Source organism: Bombina bombina, chromosome 3, assembly GCF_027579735.1.
Source record: "Bombina bombina isolate aBomBom1 chromosome 3, aBomBom1.pri, whole genome shotgun sequence".
Lineage (NCBI taxonomy): Eukaryota > Metazoa > Chordata > Amphibia > Anura > Bombinatoridae > Bombina > Bombina bombina.
The window spans coordinates 531,761,409-531,784,054 of record NC_069501.1 but is presented as its reverse complement, the minus strand read 5'-3'; the positions used below and the strand labels follow the sequence as shown (position 1 = coordinate 531,784,054).

Here is a 22,646-nt window from a genome sequence, read left to right as displayed (position 1 = left end):
TGTTCGTTCCATCTGGTTCTAACTATTCGACAGGTACGCCCTACGTACTGAATTTTACATAGTTGGCATGATAGAAGGTATATGACATAGGAGGATGCGCATGTCAAATAATCCTTTATAGAGAAACTAATCCCCGTGGTATATGATATAAAATTACTGGTTCCTATTTCAATAAATTTACACATTCTGCATCTCTTATATTGACATTTAAAAACTCCTTTCTTTTTGTTATTATTCACTTTCTTTCTAATGTTTGTAAGAGATCCTTGGATTCTCCTAGGTGCTTGGTCTTTTTTGTTGTTTTTAGCATTTATTACAACCTTACTAGGGGCCAATAAATTCTTTAGTGTGGGTGCCCGTCTAAATACACATTTTGGTTGCTCTTCTAAATTTCTACTAAGTATTGGGTCTCTCATCAGTATGCCCCAATGTTTTTTAATAATAGTGTTAATCAATTTGTGATTAGTATTATATTGTGTTATGAACATACTGGTGTTATTTTTGTTTTTATTTTCATTTTCTTTATTTTTATCATCAATAGTTTTCTTTTGAAAATAGTGTTTCCTATTATCTGTTTTGGCTCTTGTATAACCTCTCTCTATTAGCTCTCTTGGATATCCCTTTTCTATAAATCTTTCAATAAGTGTTTGACTTTGCATATTGTAGTCCGATATATTATTACAATTTCGTCTCAATCTTTTAAATTGTCCGTACGGGACATTTTTCTTCCAAGGAAGATAGTGGTTGCTAGAGAAATCTAGGTAACTATTACAGTCCACATTTTTGAAATAATTTTTCGATTCAATCCCACCATCTTTGGAAAATGTTAGGTTTAAATCCAAAAACACTACAGATTTCATTTCTATTGAACTGGTAAATGTGAGTCCCATATTATTTAGATTGAGGTGTTGTATGAAGGATTCTGCTAGAGAGACCTCACCATTCCAAAGGATAATGAGGTCATCAATGTACCGCCCATAGAACACCAGGTTTGCCCCATAATCTGAGTTGTATATATATTCGTTTTTGAATTTACTCATGTATAAATTGGCGAAACTAGGGGCAAACCTGGTGCCCATGGCGGTACCTCGTATCTGCAAGTAGTGTTCATCTTGAAAAAGAAAATAATTATGTTCTAAGATAAATGATATTAATTGCAAAATAAACTGTTTCTGCAAATATGGCATATATATATCATTTTCTAGTACATCTTGAATGGCTTTCAAACCCATATTGTGCGGGATGTTGGAATACAGTGAATTAACATCACTTGTTATCCATAGCCAATTTTTGTTGTTTAAGGGTAAATTATTGAGTTTTGACAGAAGATCTGAAGAGTCACGAATATATGACTCTAGGGAAATCACATATTTCTGTAAGAAGGAGTCAACGTATGCTGATACGTTGTCCGTTAGACTCCCAATACCCGCAATAATGGGGCGACCAGGTGGATTTTTTTGGTCTTTATGAATTTTTGGGAGGTGATAGTAAAAAGCTTTATTTGGTTTTATTGGAATCAGATAATCTTTTTCATTTTTATTGATGATTCCCTCTTTGAATCCAAACTCTACAATACCCTTTAAATTTTTTGTATAATCATCAGTGGGATCTATTTTAAGTTTTTTATAATAGTCTTTGTCATCTAGAATACGTCTAGCTTCCAACAGATAGTCTGAAATATTTTGCAATACTATGCCCCCCCCCCCCCTTGTCCGCCTGGCGGATGACTAGTTCTTGGTTTTTCTTCAAATTCTCTAAAGCAATTTTCTCACCTACATTTAAATTATGTCTCCCATAGATTTTTTTAGGAAGTTTAGAGAAGTCTTCCAGGACTAATTCTTTATACAGTTCAATGTGTGCATTTTCTGTCAATATTGGTGTAAAATTGGATTTCTTTTTAAAAGAGGTGTGTACATAATCATCCAATAGATATTCAGCTAATGAATCAGGTTCACTGTATATAATATTAGTTGTTATTCTACTCTCCATTTGGTCCGTAAGGATAGGCGTTGCATTTATTTCTTTAAGTTTTTTGCTAGCAAAATATTTCTGTAGGGATAATTTTCGTGTAAAATTATTCAAGTCTACGAATAAATTAAACAAATTGTGTTTGTTAGATGGACTAAATGAGAGCCCTTTTCCCAAAACTCTTATTTCGTCATCACTCAAATGGTGAGACGATAGGTTATAAATCCCTTTTTTAGTGTCTGTAGTCTCTTTTCTTTGGAGGCTCTACTGTGTCCTCTGGATCCTCTTCTACGTGTCCCCTTTTGTTTTTTAGATTCGGGGTGTCGTGAGGGGTTCGAGATAATGTGATATGTTCGTTTGTTGGTATCTTGGTACTGGACGTCTGTCTAAAAAATGAGAGTGTTCATTGTGTGAATCAGTGTTTCTTGCTTTATCTGAATATAGTGGTCTAACAGGGGTTTGATAATTTTCATAGTGTGTATTGGAAATCCTAGTTCTTTCAGGATATGAGGATGTAGTAGCAATTTGACCATCTTTTTGCTGTAAGGGAAGTTGTTCAAAGTTCCTATGACTATTATAATGTTGGTTATTTTCCCTCCTGTTAAAATATTGGTTGTCCTCTCTATTGTGATAGACCCTATTGTCAGTTAATTTTTGTCTCAAATCATATGGGTACGTGTCTGGAGCCACTGTTTTATTTTTATAGTAGCTTCCTTTATGATAATAATTGTTACCATTATTATTTTTGTTTTTATTTTTGTTATAATTTCCAAAACAGATAATAGGGAACACTATTTTCAAAAGAAAACTATTGATGATAAAAATAAAGAAAATGAAAATAAAAACAAAAATAACACCAGTATGTTCATAACCCAATATAATACTAATCACAAATTGATTAACACTATAATTAAAAAACATTGGGGCATACTGATGAGAGACCCAATACTTAGTAGAAATTTAGAAGAGCAACCAAAATGTGTATTTAGACGGGCACCCACACTAAAGAATTTATTGGCCCCTAGTAAGGTTGTAATAAATGCTAAAAACAACAAAAAAGACCAAGCACCTAGGAGAATCCAAGGATCTCTTACAAACATTAGAAAGAAAGTGAATAATAACAAAAAGAAAGGAGTTTTTAAATGTCAATATAAGAGATGCAGAATGTGTAAATTTATTGAAATAGGAACCAGTAATTTTATATCATATACCACGGGGATTAGTTTCTCTATAAAGGATTATTTGACATGCGCATCCTCCTATGTCATATACCTTCTATCATGCCAACTATGTAAAATTCAGTACGTAGGGCGTACCTGTCGAATAGTTAGAACCAGATGGAACGAACACTATAGAAATATGAAAAACAAACTGAAAAATCATAGTGTTCCAAAACATTGCCATTCAGTACATCAGGGGAATCTTAATATATTCTCCATTGTACCAATAGAATATATTCCCCCCTCAAATTTATATAATAGGTACAATAGACTACGCCAACGTGAGACCTTTTGGATTTACCAATTGGGAACATTACATCCCAATGGTCTAAATATGAACATGGATTTAGTAGCTTTCTGCACATAATTAAGCACATAATAAAACACTGAACAAGAATACCATTCCTTTTTAATATAATAAAATAATATAATACATAGAACTTTATATTCACACAAATGGATTATTATTATATTCAAATGTTCAAGAATATTCATTTGATGTTCATAAACATTTAAAGAATTAACTTTCACAAAATTAAACACATAATAAATCACTGACACTGAGCACTTATATTTATTTATTTTATGTAAAAAAACTTTTTAGGACACATATATTAGAATACATATCAATCACATGGAATTCATTTATATAACATATTAAACATATATATAAAACACTATTGTATAACAAATAAATACATATAAACAAATTAATTTAAGGGTATGAAATTAAAATAACTGATTACGTTGCACATTTTACACCCAGCACTATAATATTTTAAATCACTGAATTATACATCGCTACATCATTTTTTGATGTATCTTTATTTGTATTTTTATTTTATTTTGTCTGTGATGCGATAAATCAGTTCACACTTAGGATATCAAATTGTATATATCACTAGGGTAGTTGAATTTATAAGTGAAGATAGTGGCCAACCAACGATATATAGTGTTGTGTTCAAATGCACACTCGATGTAGAGGAAATAACAATGATAATAATAGATGTGTGTTTAGCGCATCGGTTCTGATAGCCAGCGTCTACTTTGTTTATACATTTGCTATCACACCTATCAGAACAAATCTATGATGCTGGCGTAGCTCCAATCAAACATAGACACAAAGGAGGTGTGATATTATACCATAGGTAAACCCCCCTATGATCACTGGATACGTCATTTCCTAGTAACACCAATAGGAGGCAGTTAACAGCACATACCTACCGGAGACGTTGTCCTTGGTAACACCTATGAAAACCGGACACGTCAGTGTGCAGTAAAAGGTTTGATTAATCTAACGCACAACAACATAGTCATCGCATATTTATACTTTGCACAATGAAACTATGTAGAAACAAACTAACGAAATAATAGATGTATGCCTTCAAAAAAACTGTGAGAGGGAAGTTATGTTTAGATTAGAGATGCGCAGCGCTTATAACTATGTAGATATCCATGAGAGCGCCATTACAGAGGCTAAGATATTTTTACCAAGTGAGTTAAGATACAAAAGGTAGGATGAGGATTGATCTAATAATAGGGATCGGATCTGAATGTAAATATTGATTCTGTTTTTTACTGGTTATTAAATGTTTATTAATTGCTGGAATATCTCCAATACACTTTTAAATATGCTATAAATTGTTTATAGACAAATGTATAAAGAATATTGCTGTATATGATGTTCATATGTATGCAGGAAATAGTATGGTATTAACTTAGATGTGACATGAATGTTATTTATAAACACCTGGCAATCATGTGACCAATTAAGAGAAACCAGGGTGTGTTTGTTAAACAGCCATTTTTATTGGTTAGTATAGGGTATATTAAGTAGCAAGATTTGTATAGTTTTATTCAGCCTGAGGAAACAGTACATTATACTGAGAAACGCGTAGCTGTGTTTTTAATGTGTTAAAATAAACACTTTTATTGATACATACTTGCTACTTTGCTTTTTATTTGGATATCCCTGCTTGGAGTAAGCCTCCAATTACCTGAGGAATTATAGTGCCTTCCTGACATCCACACACCTTAACTTTGCTGGTGACTACTATCTTGGCTGCTGGGAGCTTTAGCCTGAGAGGAGAGTTTACCGGACAACTCTGAGGTTCCGGTCTGCCCAGTCAGCACCACATCTTGGTGCTTTCCTACACGTGAGTGCATTTGAGCTGCAATTTATAATTTGGTATACCATACGGAATTATGCTATGTGGCGCCTTCTCTGTTTCTTTATAGATTAAATCGTTGTGGACGGCCTTATACATCGAGGAGAGCTGCCTTACACACCCCCATAATCATTGGGGACTTTGATAGAATTTTTTGGACTCTGATCTGTTTATTTTGATATTATCATCTATACAGGTTCTTTTTTCTGTAACCATTTACATATATGCTTGTATACCTATACAAATGTGATACTACTTTCTGTTAATAACTAATTAATATACTAAGAACTGTGGTTATCATTATCTTTGTGTATCTAGTTATTTAGCATATATAGATAGCGCCCCTATTTTATATATTATTGTACTATATATACCCTATAAATTGGGTGTGTATATATATATATATATATATAATTTAATGTACTATATTACGATGTATCTCAGTTTATGGATGATCCCTGTTTGTATCATTGTATGCAAGACTTCAATAAAAAAAAAAAAAAAATGTATACATTTTTGCTCTGTAAAATTGTGTTTTCCATTCTTTTTTGCTTCTCGCGTTATACTCGCATCTTGAACTTTTCTACCATTTCCAGATTATAGCTATCCCCTTGCGATATAAACAAGTGGCGTTATACTCGAGTTTCTACGGTACATGTATTAGCAAAAATTCTTCTAATAAAAGCTATAGCTGTTTCAAACGTATATTTAAGTATGAACTGTGCACCAGCATTTTAACACACAGCACTTGCTCAGAGAGCCTAAGGTGCACGTATTATCTGGTAATGACTGGTGCTCGTGCTCTGAGCAGCTGTAGTTTTTAAAATGCTGGTGTACTGAGAATATCTAGCTATGCTTAACATGCACGTGGAAAGAAAAATGTTAACACTAAAACAGTGAAAACTTTTATTAGAAGCATTTTTGACAATACATGTATATTGCAAATATGCTTTTATTCAAAGTTGTAATTTATGTATGTGCCTTTTAATTTTTACCGTAATATTCCTTTAAGTATACTGATATGCAAAAAAAAAAAAACAACATAGAAATTTGTACTTATAAGTACAAAATACACAGTGTAATAGTTTTTTTTTTTTAGCATAAAATGGACTGAAATGTCTGTATATGAAACTGTCTCTCAAATCCAAGTGTAATTCTCTAAACAATCCCGCCTACAGATCTCACTGTTTTTTCTTGCAACTTAGAAGGTGGCAAATTTTATTAAAATACTTAAAACACTAATTATTCTGAAAGGAAACCTATGCATAAAAAAATAACAGTGATTTTATGGTACAGTGCACTGAAAACCGCGTCATTTAATTTGTATTGGACGTAATATTAAAGTTTAAACATACACCGGGATCGCCCTATGTACTGTGTCCTCCATTGAGAAGTTCACATAGGAGAGAGCTCTCCTTATGTATGTATGGTAGGCCTCTTGCCAATCACACGGACAACTCATTTTCTTTGATAATTGCACCGAATGTCCATGTGAGGCTTAGTTAAAGGAATAGTCTAGTCAAAATTAAACTTCAGATAGAGCATGCACTTTTAAGCAACTTTCTAATTTACTCCTATTATCAAAATGTCTTCATTCTCTTGGTATCTTTATTAGAAATAGCAAGAATTTAAGCTTAGGCCGCCCCATTTTTGGTTCAGCACCTGGGTAGTGCTTGCTGATTTGTGGCTTATATTTAGCCACCAATCAACAAGCGTTACCCAGGTGCTGAACCAAAAATGGACCAGCTCATAAGCTTAAATTCCTGCTTTTCAAATAAAGATACTAAGAGAATGAAGAAACTTTGATAAAAGGAGTAAATAAGAAAGTTGCTTAAAATTGCATGCTCTATCTGAATCATGAAATATGTTTTTTTTTTATCCCTTTAAGTGTGTCCTTTGTTATATTTAGTCTGTAGTTAAAAGGACATTAAAGGGACAGTAAAGTCATAATTAGACATTTATGATATAGACAGAGCATACAATTTTAAACGACTTTCCAATTTACTTCTATTATTTAATTTGCTTCCTTCTCTTGTTACCCTTTGCTGAAAGGTTAATCTAGGTAAGCTCAGGAGCAACAAAGAACCTAGGATCTAGCTGCTGATTGGTGGCTGCATATATATATATATATATACAGTATATATATATATATATATATATATATATATATATATACAGGGAGTGCAGAATTATTAGGCAAATGAGTATTTTGACCACATCATCCTCTTTATGCATGTTGTCTTACTCCAAGCTGTATAGGCTCGAAAGCCTACTACCAATTAAGCATATTAGGTGATGTGCATCTCTGTAATGAGAAGGGGTGTGGTCTAATGACATCAACACCCTATATCAGGTGTGCATAATTATTAGGCAACTTCCTTTCCTTTGGCAAAATGGGTCAAAAGAAGGACTTGACAGGCTCAGAAAAGTCAAAAATAGTGAGATATCTTGCAGAGGGATGCAGCACTCTTAAAATTGCAAAGCTTCTGAAGCGTGATCATCGAACAATCAAGCGTTTCATTCAAAATAGTCAACAGGGTCGCAAGAAGCGTGTGGAAAAACCAAGCGCAAAATAACTGCCCATGAACTGAGAAAAGTCAAGCGTGCAGCTGCCAAGATGCCACTTGCCACCAGTTTGGCCATATTTCAGAGCTGCAACATCACTGGAGTGCCCAAAAGCACAAGGTGTGCAATACTCAGAGACATGGCCAAGGTAAGAAAGGCTGAAAGACGACCACCACTGAACAAGACACACAAGCTGAAACGTCAAGACTGGGCCAAGAAATATCTCAAGACTTATTTTTCTAAGGTTTTATGGACTGATGAAATGAGAGTGAGTCTTGATGGGCCAGATGGATGGGCCCGTGGCTGGATTGGTAAAGGGGAGAGAGCTCCAGTCTGACTCAGACGCCAGCAAGGTGGAGGTGGAGTACTGGTTTGGGCTGGTATCATCAAAGATGAGCTTGTGGGGCCTTTTCGGGTTGAGGATGGAGTCAAGCTCAACTCCCAGTCCTACTGCCAGTTTCTGGAAGACACCTTCTTCAAGCAGTGGTACAGGAAGAAGTCTGCATCCTTCAAGAAAAACATGATTTTCATGCAGGACAATGCTCCATCACACGCGTCCAAGTACTCCAGAGCGTGGCTGGCAAGAAAGGGTATAAAAGAAGAAAATCTAATGACATGGCCTCCTTGTTCACCTGATCTGAACCCCATTGAGAACCTGTGGTCCATCATCAAATGTGAGATTTACAAGGAGGGAAAACAGTACACCTCTCTGAACAGTGTCTGGGAGGCTGTGGTTGCTGCTGCACGCAATGTTGATGGTGAACAGGTCAAAACACTGACAGAATCCATGGATGGCAGGCTTTTGAGTGTCCTTGCAAAGAAAGGTGGCTATATTGGTCACTGATTTGTTTTTGTTTTGTTTTTGAATGTCAGAAATGTATATTTGTGAATGTTGAGATGATATATTGGTTTCACTGGTAAAAATAAATCATTGAAATGGGTATATATTTGTTTTTTGTTAAGTTGCCTAATAATTATGCACAGTAATAGTCACCTGCACACACAGATATCCCCCTAAAATAGCTAAAACTAAAAACAAACTAAAAACTACTTCCAAAAATATTCAGCTTTGATATTAATGAGTTTTTTGGGTTCATTGAGAACATGGTTGTTGTTCAATAATAAAATTAATCCTCAAAAATACAACTTGCCTAATAATTCTGCACTCCCTGTATATACCTATTGTCATTGGTTCACCCATGTGTTCAGTTAGAAACCAGTAGTGCATTGCGGATCCTTCAACAAATGATACCAAGAGAATGAAACAAATTGGATAATGGAAGTAAACTGAAAAGTTGTTTAAAATTGTATGTTCTACCTAAATCATGAAATAAATTTTTTGGGTTTCATGTCCCTTTAATATTGTGTGCAGGGCACTACTCCCACCACAGAGGGCGCTGTGGCTTATGATTTAACTTAATTGTCTGTAGTCTCTTAGTTACTGTGTTCTATCGAGAACTCCAATACATTGAAAACTCCAATCTGAAGTCACTTCCGGTGATTCCATACATCTTATTGGTCCGTGTCTGTCAGGGTGCCAGGAATCAGACTGAGACGAGAAGTGCAAAAATAATCACACCTTTATTAATAGCAAAAAATAATAAAAAGTCCACAAGTCAAATAACAAGCCAGGAATCAAAACCAGAGCTGGTAGTCAGACGAGCCGAGTCAGGAGCCAAAGCGAATAGTCAGACGAGCCGAGTCAGGAGCCAAAGCGAGTAGTCAGACGAGCCAGAATCAGGAACAAGGAGAACAGCAGAGTCAGGAACAAGTCAAAGAGTTGCGTAATGAGCGGAATAGGGTAAGCATTCTTAATGGTAAGACGATTAAGACCCCTATAATCAATGCATGGTCTTAACTCGCCACCCTTTTTCTTCACATAAAAGAAGCCAGCCCCTGCAGGAGAGCAGGATTTGCGTTTGATCCCCCACGACAGAGCATCGGCAACATACTCCTCGATAGCACAATTCTCCGCAACAGACAGAGGGTAAACCCGGCCCCGAGGAGGAATGGCTCCGGGTTGTAGGTCTATGGCACAATCGTAAGACCGGTGAGGAGGCAACGTACCGGCACGCACCTTGTCAAAAACGTCTAGGAACTCTCGGTACTCCTCTGGCAATTGAGAAACCGAAGACGTGCACAAGACTTTAACTGGTTTCCAAAGACAAGTGGAAATACATTGCGGAGACCACGACAAAATTTCAGAACTGCGCCAGTCGAGGCTGGGATTGTGCTTTTTGAGCCAGGGATAACCCAGAATAACCGGAAAATGAGGAGAGTTTATCACCTGGAACTGGAGGGTTTCAAAATGGAGAGCCCCAACAGCCATGGATAACGGAGCAGTTTCGTGAGTAACGAGTGTGGGCTGAAGGGGCCTGCCATCAATGGCCTCAATAGCAAGTGGAACGGACCGAGGCAAAACAGGAATGGAGTGCTTTGATACAAAAGCACTGTCAATGAAATAGCCTGCAGCACCGGAGTCAACAAGAGCCTGGGTGACTATGGAGGAGTCCACCCAGGAAAGGACAACTGTGACCAAAGGTTTCTCGTTTAGAGGTTCCGTGGACGAGGATAAACCACCCAAGGTCTGCCCCCGACAGGACCTTAGGTGTGGGCGTTTCCCGGCCGTGTAGGACAAGACTTCAAAAGGTGGCCATGTAACCCACAATAGAGGCAGAGCCCCTCCCTCCTCCTGAAGGCCCTCTCCGCCGCAGAGAGACGCGTGAATCCCAACTGCATCGGCTCAGCAGTACCTGATGACTCGGGACCAGGAGGCATGGGAGGAGAAGGAGGAATGGTTGGGAACGAACACGTAGGAGACAACGGAACAGGAGGCTTCAGCAAGCGCTCCTTGAAGAGGGCCTCTCACTTAGTCTGATGTCAATTAGGATCAAAAAAGACACCAATGCCTCGAGATCTTCTGGTAAATCTCTGGCAGCAACTTCATCTTTAATCACATCAGAGAGCCCATGAAAGAAGGCGACAACAAGGGTTTCATTGTTCCAACCTACCTCTGTGGCAAGCGTACGGAACTCAATGGCATACTGAGCAACAGATCTTGTACCTTGCTGAATGGACATGAGTCGTTTAGCAGCAGAGGAGGAGCAAGCCGGAACATCAAATGCCCTTCGAAAGGAGGCCACAAATTCAGGGTAATTTGAAATCACAGGTTTATTAGTCTCCCACAAGGGATTAGCCCAGGCAAGAGCTGTGTCAGAGAGTAACGAGATGAGAAATCCCACCTTAGCTCTGTCAGAGGGAAACGCCTGAGGTAACATCTCAAAGTAAACTCCCACCTGGTTCAAAAACCCTCTGCACTGATTAGAATCGCCTCCATATCGCTGAGGTAGAGGTGCAGAACCGGACATGCTCCTGGTAGGACTAGGTGCAGTAGCGGAAACAGGAGCAGCCATAACTTGCGGGACACTTTGGTCCAAATGTGCAGTGCGAGTCAGCAGGGTTTGCAGGGCTAGTGCAAATTGATCCAAGCGGTGATCCTGTTCATCCATCCTGGAAATTATGGCAGGTAAAGGTGGATTATTAGCACCATCAGGATTCATGGCCCTTATGTAATGTCCGGGTGCCAGGAATCAGACTGAGACGAGAAGTGCAAAAATAATCACACCTTTATTAATAGCAAAAAATAATAAAAAGTCCACAAGTCAAATAACAAGCCAGGAATCAAAACCAGAGCTGGTAGTCAGACGAGCCGAGTCAGGAGCCAAAGCGAATAGTCAGACGAGCCGAGTCAGGAGCCAAAGCGAGTAGTCAGACGAGCCGGAATCAGGGACAAGGAGAACAGCTGAGTCAGGAACAAGCCAGGGATCAGGAACCAGGAGGGACGTAAGACAGCCAGGAGCTCTCACAAACAGGTCTGAGACAACACAAGGGCAAAGCATACTGAGCAGAGGCCCTTTAAATAATAAGTGATTACATCACAATTCTGAGACTGCATCCTGTCTCACACAGATGATGTACACCAGTCTGGCCATAAAAGGAAGTGCAGGAAATGAGCAGCATCACACAGTATGCACCAGAGTCAGCAAGAGAGGTGAGTAAAATGGCTGCCAGAAGCACATGGCAAACAAAACAGGGAACAAACTCTGACAGTGTCTCAGTGAGTGACAGAATTCACAACCAATCAGATGGGCACTGTAATTGCCTATCTTCACTATCTATTTTGCCTCCGCCTGGGGTGTTTAAGGGGGGCAAAGCCCCCTTGTAAATTTCATTCCCCAAGGTTTACTTGGGGTGTATGCCAGAGGATCAGCAGTGCGCCCCCCAGACAGAGGCAAAAACAGAAAGTAAAAATAGAAGTCACCGGAAGTGACATCAGATTGGAGTTTTCGAGGCATTCTCGACAGAACAACTGTAGGTAATTTTTTCTCTAGTCTTTTTTATCTGTGCTGAGGGCTTATCTGTTATACTGAAGTTTAGTAGTAAGTACTAGTAGTCAGGTAAGGGGGAGCCATGAGAATGCAATATGTGTGGAAGCAAGGCATCTGAATAATGTTGCACAATTTGGAACATGTAATTGTCTTTATTAGCAGGGGCTTAAGACATCAGGCTTTTCATGTGCTGGGACTGTAATTCTCAGAACATACAAAAAAATACTGATTTACTGGGGCATTTCTGTGTCTATTAATCTACTGCCTACAATCACTGCAGCAGCAAAGATCAAAAATGACCATTTACCTCATAAAATTCCACCTGCTTGTGACACTTTTAATAGTTTTTTAGCACAAGGAAAACATAACAAATCCTCAGTATATCTACATATATTGTTTTCCATTCCAGAAGCCCCAACACAGCAGTTAGCAGGTTAAACATACAGTGGTAATGTCTGTCTAATTGCAGTCTGTGTAACATCTATATAAACAAGTGTACTTTGTAGTGTCCTGCTATACAGATGCTGAAGGGCTAATAATGTAACCCTTGCTTGCTTGGTTTGGTATTCTTCCTATGCCAGTTATGTGCTTGAGAGTAAGGGAGGAGATGATGAGCTTGTTGATTTAACCTGCATTAAAGGGCTGTAACAGTGCAAATAGAAAATGTTGTGTTAGCACATTTATTATTGCACTGTTGATTAAATATAATTATTGCCCAGATTACGAGTTTTGCGTTAGAGGCTATGCGGTGCTAACGAGCAGTTTTGTCTCACCACTCACTTTCCTACAGCGCTGGTATTACGAGTTTTCAGAAACCCGTCGTTAAAAGACAAGAAGTGAGCGTTGAGCAAAATTTTGCTCATTACCGCACTCCAATACCAGCGCTGCTTAAGTCAGCGGTGAGCTGGTGTAACATGCTTGTACACGATTTCCCCATAGGAATCAACGGGGAGAGCCGGCTGAAAAAAAGTCTAACACCTGCCAAAAAGCAGCGTAAAACTCCTTAACGCAGCCCCATTGATTCCTATGGGGAAATAAAAGTTATGTTTAAACCTAACACCCTAACATGAACCCAGAGTCTAAACACCCCTAATCTTACACTTATTAACCCCTAATCTGCCGCCCCGACATCGTCGACACCTAAATTATAATTATTAACCCCTAACGCAGCCCCATTGATTCCTATGGGGAAATAAAAGTTATGTTTAAACCTAACACCCTAACATGAACCCAGAGTCTAAACACCCCTAATCTTACACTTATTAACCCCTACACCGCCACCACCTACATTATACTTATGAACCCCTAATCTGCTGCCCCCAACATCGCCGACACCTAAATTATATTTATTAACCCCTAATCTGCCACCCCCAATGTTGCTGCCACCTACCTACACTTATTAACCCCTAATCTGCTGCCCCAACATCGCTGCCACTATAATACACATATTAACCCCTAAACCGCCGCACTCCCGCCTCGCAAACATTAGTTAAATATTATTAACCCCTAATCTGCCGGCCCTAACATTGCCGCCACCTACCTACATTTATTAACCCCTAATCTGCCGCCCCCAACGTCGCCGCCACTATATTAAAGGTATTAACCCCTAAACCTAAATCTAACCCTAAACCTAACACCCCCTAATTTACATATAATTTAAATAAATCTAAATAAATATTCCTATAATTAACTAAATTATTCCTATTTAAAACTAAATACTTACCTGTAAAATAAACCCTAAGATAGCTACAATATAACTAATAGTAGCTAGCTTAGGATTTATTTTTATTTTACAGGCACGTTTGTATTTATTTTAACTAGGTAGAATAGTTATTAAATAGTTATTAACTATTTAATAACTACCTAGTTAAAATAAATACAAATTTACCTGTAAAATAAAACCTAACCTAAGTTACACTAACACCTAACACTACACTATAATTAAATAAATTAAATACAATTACCTAAATTAAATTAGCTAAAGTACAACCCCCCCACTAAATTACAGAAAATAATAAACAAATTACAGAAATTTAAACTAATTACACCTAATCTAATAGCCATATTAAAATAAAAAAAGCCCCCCCGAAATAAAAAAAAAAAAACCTAGCCTAAACTAAACTACCAATAGCCCTTAAAAGGGCCTTTTGCAGGGCATTGCCCCAAAGTAATCAGCTCTTTTACCTGTAAAAAAAAATACAAACAACCCCCTCAACAGTAAAACCCACCACCCACACAACCAACCCCCCAAATAAAATACTAGCTAAAAAAACCTAAGTTCCCCATTGCCCTGAAAAGGGCATTTAGATGGGCATTGCCCTTAAAAGGGCAGTTAGCTCTTTTGCAAGCCCAAACCCCTAATCTAACAAATAAACCCACCCAATACACCCTTAAAAAACCTAACACTAACCCCCTGAAGATCGACTTAACAGGAGACGTCTTCATCCAAGCCGGGCGAAGTGGTCCTCCAGACGGGCAGAAGTCTTCATCCAGAAGGCATCTTCTATCTTCATCCACCCGGCGCGGAGCGGCTCCATCTTCAAGGTATCCGACGCGGAGCATCCTCTTCTTCCGAAGACTAAAACAGAATGAAGGTACCAATCGGAATTAAGGTAGAAAAAATCCTATTGGCTGATCCAATCAGCCAATAGGATTGAGCTTGCATTCTATTGGCTGTTCCAATCAGCCAATAGAATGCGAGCTCAATCCTATTGGCTGATAGGATCAGCCAATAGGATTGAACTTCAATCCTATTGGCTGATTGCATCAGCCAATAGGATTTTTTCTACCTTAATTCCGATTGGCTGATAGAATTCTAGAAAGCTGATTACTTTGGGGCAATGCCCTGCAAAAGGCCCTTTTAAGGGCTATTGGTAGTTTAGTTTAGGCTAGGGTTTCTTTTATTTTGGGGGGGCTTTCTTTTAGTTTAATAGGGCTATTAGATTAGGTGTAATTAGTATAAATTTCTGTCATTTGTTTATTATTTTCTGTAATTTAGTGTTGTTTTTTGTACTTTAGCTAATTTAATTTCATTTAGGTAATTGTATTTAATTTATTTAATTTATTTAATTATAGTGTAGTGTTAGGTGTTAGTGTAACTTAGGTTAGGTTTTATTTTACAGGTAAATTTGTCTTTATTTTAACTAGGTAGTTATTAAATAGTTAATAACTATTTAATAACTATTCTACCTAGTTAAAATAAATACAAACTTGCCTGTAAAATAAAAATAAATCCTAAGCTAGCTACAATGTAACTATTAGTTATATTGTAGCTATCTTAGGGTTTATTTTACAGGTATGTAATTTAAATAAATCTAAATAAATATTCCTATCATTAACTAAATTATTCCTATTTTAGTTAATGATAGGAATATTTATTTAGATTTATTTAAATGATATTTAAGTTAGGGGGTGTTAGGTTTAGGGTTAGACTTAGGTTTAGGGGTTAATAACTTTAATATAGTGGCAGCGACGTTGGGGGCGGCAGATTAGGGGTTAATAAATGTAGGTAGGTGGCGGCGATGTTAGGGCCAGCAGATTAGGGGTTAATAATATTTAACTAATGTTTGCGAGGCGGGAGTGCCGCGGTTTAGGGGTTTTCTGGTACCAGTTGTAGTCCCATTTTTCACCTTTTATACTATTAACTTTGGCATTCTTTTTGGTTTGCGCACCTATAAGTTTATTATAGTGGCGGCGACGTTGGGGGCGGCAGATTAGGGGTTAATAAGTGTAGGTAGGTGGCGACGACATTTGGGGTGGCAGATTAGGGGTTAATAAATATAATGTAGATGTTGGCGATGTTGGGGTCAGCAGATTAGGGGTTAATAAGTATAATGTAGGTGGCGGCGGTGTCCGGAGCAGCAGATTAGGGGTTAAAATTTTTATTTTAGTATTTGTGATGCAGGAGGGCCTCGGTTTAGGGGTTAATAGATAGTTTATGGGTGTTAGTGTACTTTGTAGCACTTTAGTTATGAGTTTTATGCTACGGCGTTGTACCATAAAACTCATAACTACTGACTTTTAAATGCGTTAGGACTATTGACAGGGTAGGGTGTACCGCTCACTTTTTGGCCTCCCAGGACAGACTCGTAATACTGGCGCTATGGAAGTCCCATAGAAAAAAAGACTTTACGAAGTTTATGTAAGTCGTTTTGCGGTAAGGCCAAAGAAGTGTGCGGTCACCCTAAACCTTCAAGACTCGTAATACCAGCAGGCATAAAAAAAGCGGCGTTAGGACCTCTTAACGCTGCTTTTTTAACCCTAACGCACAACTTGTAATCCAGCCGTATGTGTTAAAACCATGCAAATGGATTAAACACATAGTTAAATTAATTTTCAGAGCAACAGTGCACTACTGTGAGCTACCTGAACACATCTCGTGAGCCAAATGTAGCTCCCAGTAGTGTATTGCTGCTGAGGATATGTAAGAAAAGAAAAGAAAAGAAAAGAACGGGACGGGACGCTCACAGTGCTGAGAAGGAAGGAAACCTCTTGCAGTTATCTCACTCAAATAAAGATCCAGGCCCTGATTTTCAAAACCTCTCTGCTCAGACGGCTCTCAGGATCCAGGATACGTTCACCCCCTGGGAGGATCCAAAAACCTGCAGTTTGTAATCATCCTGCTGAAAGACCTTTTTGGAGGACGATTTGGAGAAATACGGTTGTTTGGAAACTTAAGTTCAAGAGTATCATCTTCTGAACAAGAAGCAACTTTTTATATTTATATTTACACTTTTATGTTTTAAACTATATTATATGTATCTTGTTTCTTTTGGTGTATATGTAATTTATGTTATTTATTAGCCTATATCAATTTTTAAGGAGTTAGGACCGGTCAATAAAATTTGGTTAGATTAGTTAATAATATTTGGTTAGATTAGTTAATACAATTTGGTTAGATTAGTTAATAATATTTGGTTAGATTAGTTAATAATATTTGGTTAGATTAGTTTCTAAGTTTACGTGCCTTTATATATGTGGTTAGTTTATTTTTATTTTTATGAGATTTAATTAAATGAATTTTAAAACACATGTAATTCTTTGAATCTCCTATTTGTGGTTTCTGATAATTTCATGCTTACAATATCAATTATACTAATAAATTCATTCGTTTAAATTTAAATTAAATTGATTTAATTTATTTATTTATGAGCTTGGATTATTTCCTTGGAGTCCAGACATATTTATTTTAAGGTTATATATATCTAAGATGCACTTGGTTATCCAATGACATTTTCTGGTACCAGTTGTAGTCCCATTTTTCACCTTTTATACTATTAACTTTGGCATTCTTTTTGGTTTGCGCACCTATAAGTTATTGCATTTGTTTTTGCTATATGTACATATTGTGTTCAACATAGGTATCCAAGAGAACAAAACAAATTTGATGATAAAGGTGAATTTAAAATGACATGTTCTGTCTGAATAATGAAAGTCTATTTTTTTAAGCAGATTGGCTAAATTACACTACTAATATTTCGTATGCTTGTTTTGAGGTGGATTGGAGTGGGCGGAGCTATTACATCCATAAATGGGCATGGCTATTCTCCAAAGGGTTCTGGATTTTTTTTTTTTAAAGATTTGGCAGCACTCATTTATGAGTCCTTTATATTTATTACCATTTCCTTTTCCCCTCCCCCCAGCAATATTTGATTTCATGTGCCAGGTGCCTGTCACATTGTTATGTGCTAATATTTATTTGACCTGTTTGTGCTCTGTTCCTGTTTGTCAGTTTGTGGGCCACAATGCCCTGTGTCACTATAGCCGTGTGTTGTCGCGCTGCTTGTCATTTTTAGTGTCACAACTCAATTTAGTGTCAGATGTGTAAACATGTTCGTATCAGTGCTAAACATATCAGCTGCGTCACTGTCACCAGTCAGTGTTGAACCCTTTGCGTTTCCTCTGTAGGATGTGAAGACGATAATTAGAACAGATTTTTTCTTTAACACGTGTCCTAATAAACTGTCATTCCAAGTCACCGAGTCACTGCACATGACTTCCCTTGGTCACCTTGGTTTCTATAGCTTCCCTCTCATTACTAGTCCGGTGTCAGACAGCTCTATCCCACCTACAGACGTTTATGTTGTGCATCATCAGTAATTGTCTAAATGAAATATACATTCTTTTGGAGCAGTAAATAAAATGTTTTTTTTTTTTTTCAGTCAGACTTTACTTTTTTTTTTTAAATAGCCTTCCTATGCATTTTATAATTGGCTATGTACATATAACTACATTTTATTTTCAAGATTATAATGTCTTTTTTTTACAGTTTTATAATTGACACCATTGTCTCACTTTTTCATTGCACAACACTCAAGAATGGAAATGACAGGGGATAAATACAGGATATTATTATTATAATAATAAGCAGAGTCACCTGATGACAATATTACGTCTTATTATCACGATCTTTATCCTACATTAAATATTAACTCTTTTACAGGTCAGTCTAGCTTAATAAAAGTTGCGTTATCAGAAGGGACAGCAAAGAAGAGGTTAAATATTATTTCCCTCATTCTTAATGTTGACGATTTGGCAATTATCAAATATAATATGTTAAGTTTGTGTTTACTGCCCTCTAGTGTTATATGGGGAACTGCAGATTAATATTGTAGGAATGTTTTCTTCCTGCATGTGGTAGAAACAAACTTGTCTTTACCTGTAATATCTCCTTTATTTTCATGTTCTCTCTCCACCCTATCTTCTTACAGCATTTATCCCTCTTCCTTGCCATTCACTCTACTCTGTTCATTGCCCTTCTCTGTTGAGTTTATGTTTCTACAAACGTTTCTCCCTCATTCCTTTCTATTCTCCTCTTGCCTTTTTAATTAATCACTTCCTTCCATACCTTTCTCTTGTCATTTATTCATGTTTTAGTCTTCATGTATACTTCCTCGTGTTGTTTTACCTCTTCTTATACTATTCTTTCTTTTCTCTCCCCCTTAGACTCGTTCCCTTAGTTATTCTGAAACAGATTTACCAGCCTCTGGTATCTTCTACCGATTTGGAAGCTTAACCTGGCGCAAGAAACGGTCTGGTGGCCTAGAAAACAATGGAGCAACTTCCCCCAAATCCCCCCCTGATGACAGACACTGGTCAATGGGACGATTGGAAAGACCTGCTCTGGGGAGTGATATAGAACTGGAAAAGGGACGCCCTAAATCCTGTCTGGTGGAATCAAATTTCATGCTCAATAGTGGTCAGGGTTATAACCTTGGTAGCAAAGATAGTCAAGAAAGTCGAGGGATTCTAGAAGTCTCAACATCTTTTGACTATTTGACAGATGAGGTTAAAGGTCATTATTCCAGTGATGTCTCACTTGATGTAATCAATAACCCACTGCAACCATCAGCAAACTCTCCTGAGACCCAAGAAGGGGGGCTAGGAGACAGATCCCTACACCAGTGGGCAGAGAATATACTAAAAGAGTACTTGCCACCCAGCCAGAAGTCTCCTAGCTACTTGTATGCAGGATCTGGAAGTCCTCGCATTTTGGGGATTTTGGAAGAAAATGAAGAGCCCCCTTTGTATCAGAGTCCACTTTATCACCGTGGCATAAATCAGGATGAGGACACATTCAACTCCTTAATTTCTTCACAAGAAAACAATCTGCTCACACCCTTTAATGTCAGAGCAGTCCAAAATCAGACCACCGAACATCAGAAATCTATACAGCAGGATGACAGTGCTCAATGCTTACTACAGACTTTAGACCCAGTAGATTACAAACCCTTCAGTTTGTATGCCTTGTCTGAAACTGGGGTTCAGAGGGATAAAGCACAAAGTCTCATTGCTCAGCTTCAGCAGGACCCTATAGAAGGAGGGGGACAGGAAACAAAGACACTAAACCAGAAATCCCTACATTCAAGTCAATTGACTATGTATAAAGTGAAGAAAGAAATATCACAAAAGCATAGCCCTCTTTACCATCACTCAGTAAAAGAAGAGAAAAAGAAAAAGATTACAACGTGTCTTATTTCATTGGCATCTACTCCTTTAAATCCAGAAGTTCCCAATAAGGAGACCTCTTTACAGCAGAAAATAGAACTCCCCCAGGTTAACTCAGAGAAAGGGGTACACGATGAAGCTTCTCCACAAGGTACTCCTAAAATCCGCTATGAAGTTATCATAACCCTGACTAAAGAGGGGGCAGAGGTACCAGGGAAGAAAGGGGAGCAGCTGAGAAAGGAGGAACTTGTAAGACCAGATACAGAGCTGTCACCTTCATTGGAATCTCAGGCATGTGGACACCTTGGGGCGGGTCATGCAGAAGTGACAGATGAGGCACACCCAGGAACACCGGAGCACAGTAAAGAAGATACAGCACAGGCACAGGAGGAGGAGGAGGTTATCCCTGTTGACAAGAGGGGAGGAGAGACCTGTAAGGGGGCATCACTGGACAGGTGAGGAGCTGGGGGGGCATCACTGTAAAGTTGAAGAGCTGAGCAACTCTTTGGGGGCAAAAGGGGGAAGGTGAAGAGAATTGGAAAAAGTATAGAGTGTATAGGAGATTAACAATGAAAATGATACAGATGTGAGGTAGTGGTAAAACAAGAGGAGATTACAGAGATAGAAAGAGACAGAGTAAGAAAGAGAGAATAAAGAGATTAAGAAAGTGGGAGACCTCCTGGGAACCGAAACTAAAGACACTTTAGTAAAGAGAATACCAGAGCAGACCTGTGACAGATTCTAACTAGAAGCGAGAAAGTAAATCTGACAGGGAAATGAGGAGAGAAAAAAAAATAAAGAAATAATTTGTTATAGCTTGTCAAGGTCAGTGAGTAATCTTTATATAACATAATGTGTTTATAAAATAGGCACTTGGTAATGTATGTATTGAGAATGTTTAAGTGTGTCATTTACTGTTGCACCAAAGCAGATTTTTACAACATGCAATTATTAAAGTTAAAAATAAATTGTAACCGACCCAGCTATAAAAGCAAAGATATAAAATCAGTGCACACCTAAGTTCATTAAACCACAGTTTATTGCACATGTAAAGTAAAGAATGATTGTGGTATGTGGTTTTTGCCTTTGCATTTATATTTAGAAATCTAAAGCAACTGCAGTGGAATAAACCTATACAGTAAACTACAAGGTTTCTCACTGTGAAAACACAATTAATAAAATCCAAGTTCTAAATAATAGTATATGTGTATATCTATATCTATCTATATATTAATACAGAGACGGACAGACATGCATACAGACAGACAGACAGATTGATAGTATGTAATTTATTATATGGTTTCATATATATTTATATTGTAGTACATAGTGTACTGTTAGAGACAAAATATATAGCTATCATTCCATTTCAGACTTCAGTGACCCTCATTCAGGAGTGTCCTTGTGTGTATATATACTGTATGTGTGTATATATATATATATATATATATATATATATATATATATACTATTTGCCGTCAGGGTTTCAATACAAACTGGGGTCTCAGAGCTCTCTGCTGAGTGTGCAAAAAAGAAATAGGGAAAGTGAGGTGGGTGAAAAAAAATCCAAATTAGTTGTAGTATGCTTAAAAAAAAGGTCTTTCTAATATTGTTTTCAAAAACATACCTTATATAATATTGACTACATATGCTTCTTAGTTCATTTTATTTTCATTTTTATATTGTATTATGTTAACAAATATATCTGACATATGTGTAAGGACAACAGATCAACATTATTTTTTTTAATTGCAAATGATAAAGAGTAAGCAGTAACTGTTAAAAGTGATTTAGGAAGTGCAATCAATAGTTATATCTTTTGCTCAGTGGGTTTCACACAGAAAACAAAAGTTATTTTATTCAGTTAAGGCAGCGGTTCCTAACCTGTGGTACACGGACCCCTAAGGGTACGCAAAAATATTGTTGGTAATGGCGGAACCACACACGATGGACTTATATTTGCACAGTTACCTTTAAATTCATAATGAGTGACTTTATCTTTGATCTGCCTGGGATTCTATCTAAGGATCGGCTACTGGTGTGTTTTGGGCTAGAGGTGATGTACTCATAAAAAGAGGGGGTACTCATAAATTAAAAGCCTAATCAAGGGGTACGGGAGAGAATAAAGTTTGGGAACCGCTGAGTTAAAGAATATCCATAACAAAATCAGCATTTGCTCATTGGATTACAGAGACCACTTTCACCGGAAAAAATAATATTTTATTCTTCACGGGATTATATTAAACAAATGTAATACATTTTGAAATATTCTCCTTTAGATTTAACATGGCAATTTTTTTAGTATCATGCCCCTTTAATATACAAATTGATGGGAGGTTGTTACAAGTTTAAAAGTATGGCTGGTGTGTCACAAAGCAAAAAAGATGGTA

At 37.4% G+C, this 22,646-nt stretch overlaps 1 protein-coding gene across 2 annotated transcripts in view; it reads left to right on the top strand.

The window, feature by feature from the left end:
• CRYBG2 (crystallin beta-gamma domain containing 2) overlaps positions 1-22,646 on the top strand; it is a 298,904-nt gene that overhangs the window by 126,198 nt on the left and 150,060 nt on the right. The window contains exon 3 of one of the 2 annotated variants that reach the window (XM_053706977.1): positions 19,255-20,711. The exons of the other annotated variant lie outside the window; for it this stretch is intronic. Coding sequence (XP_053562952.1) covers positions 19,255-20,711 — 1,457 coding nt within the window. The remainder of the gene's footprint in view (positions 1-19,254; positions 20,712-22,646) is intronic. 2 annotated transcript variants of the gene reach the window in all.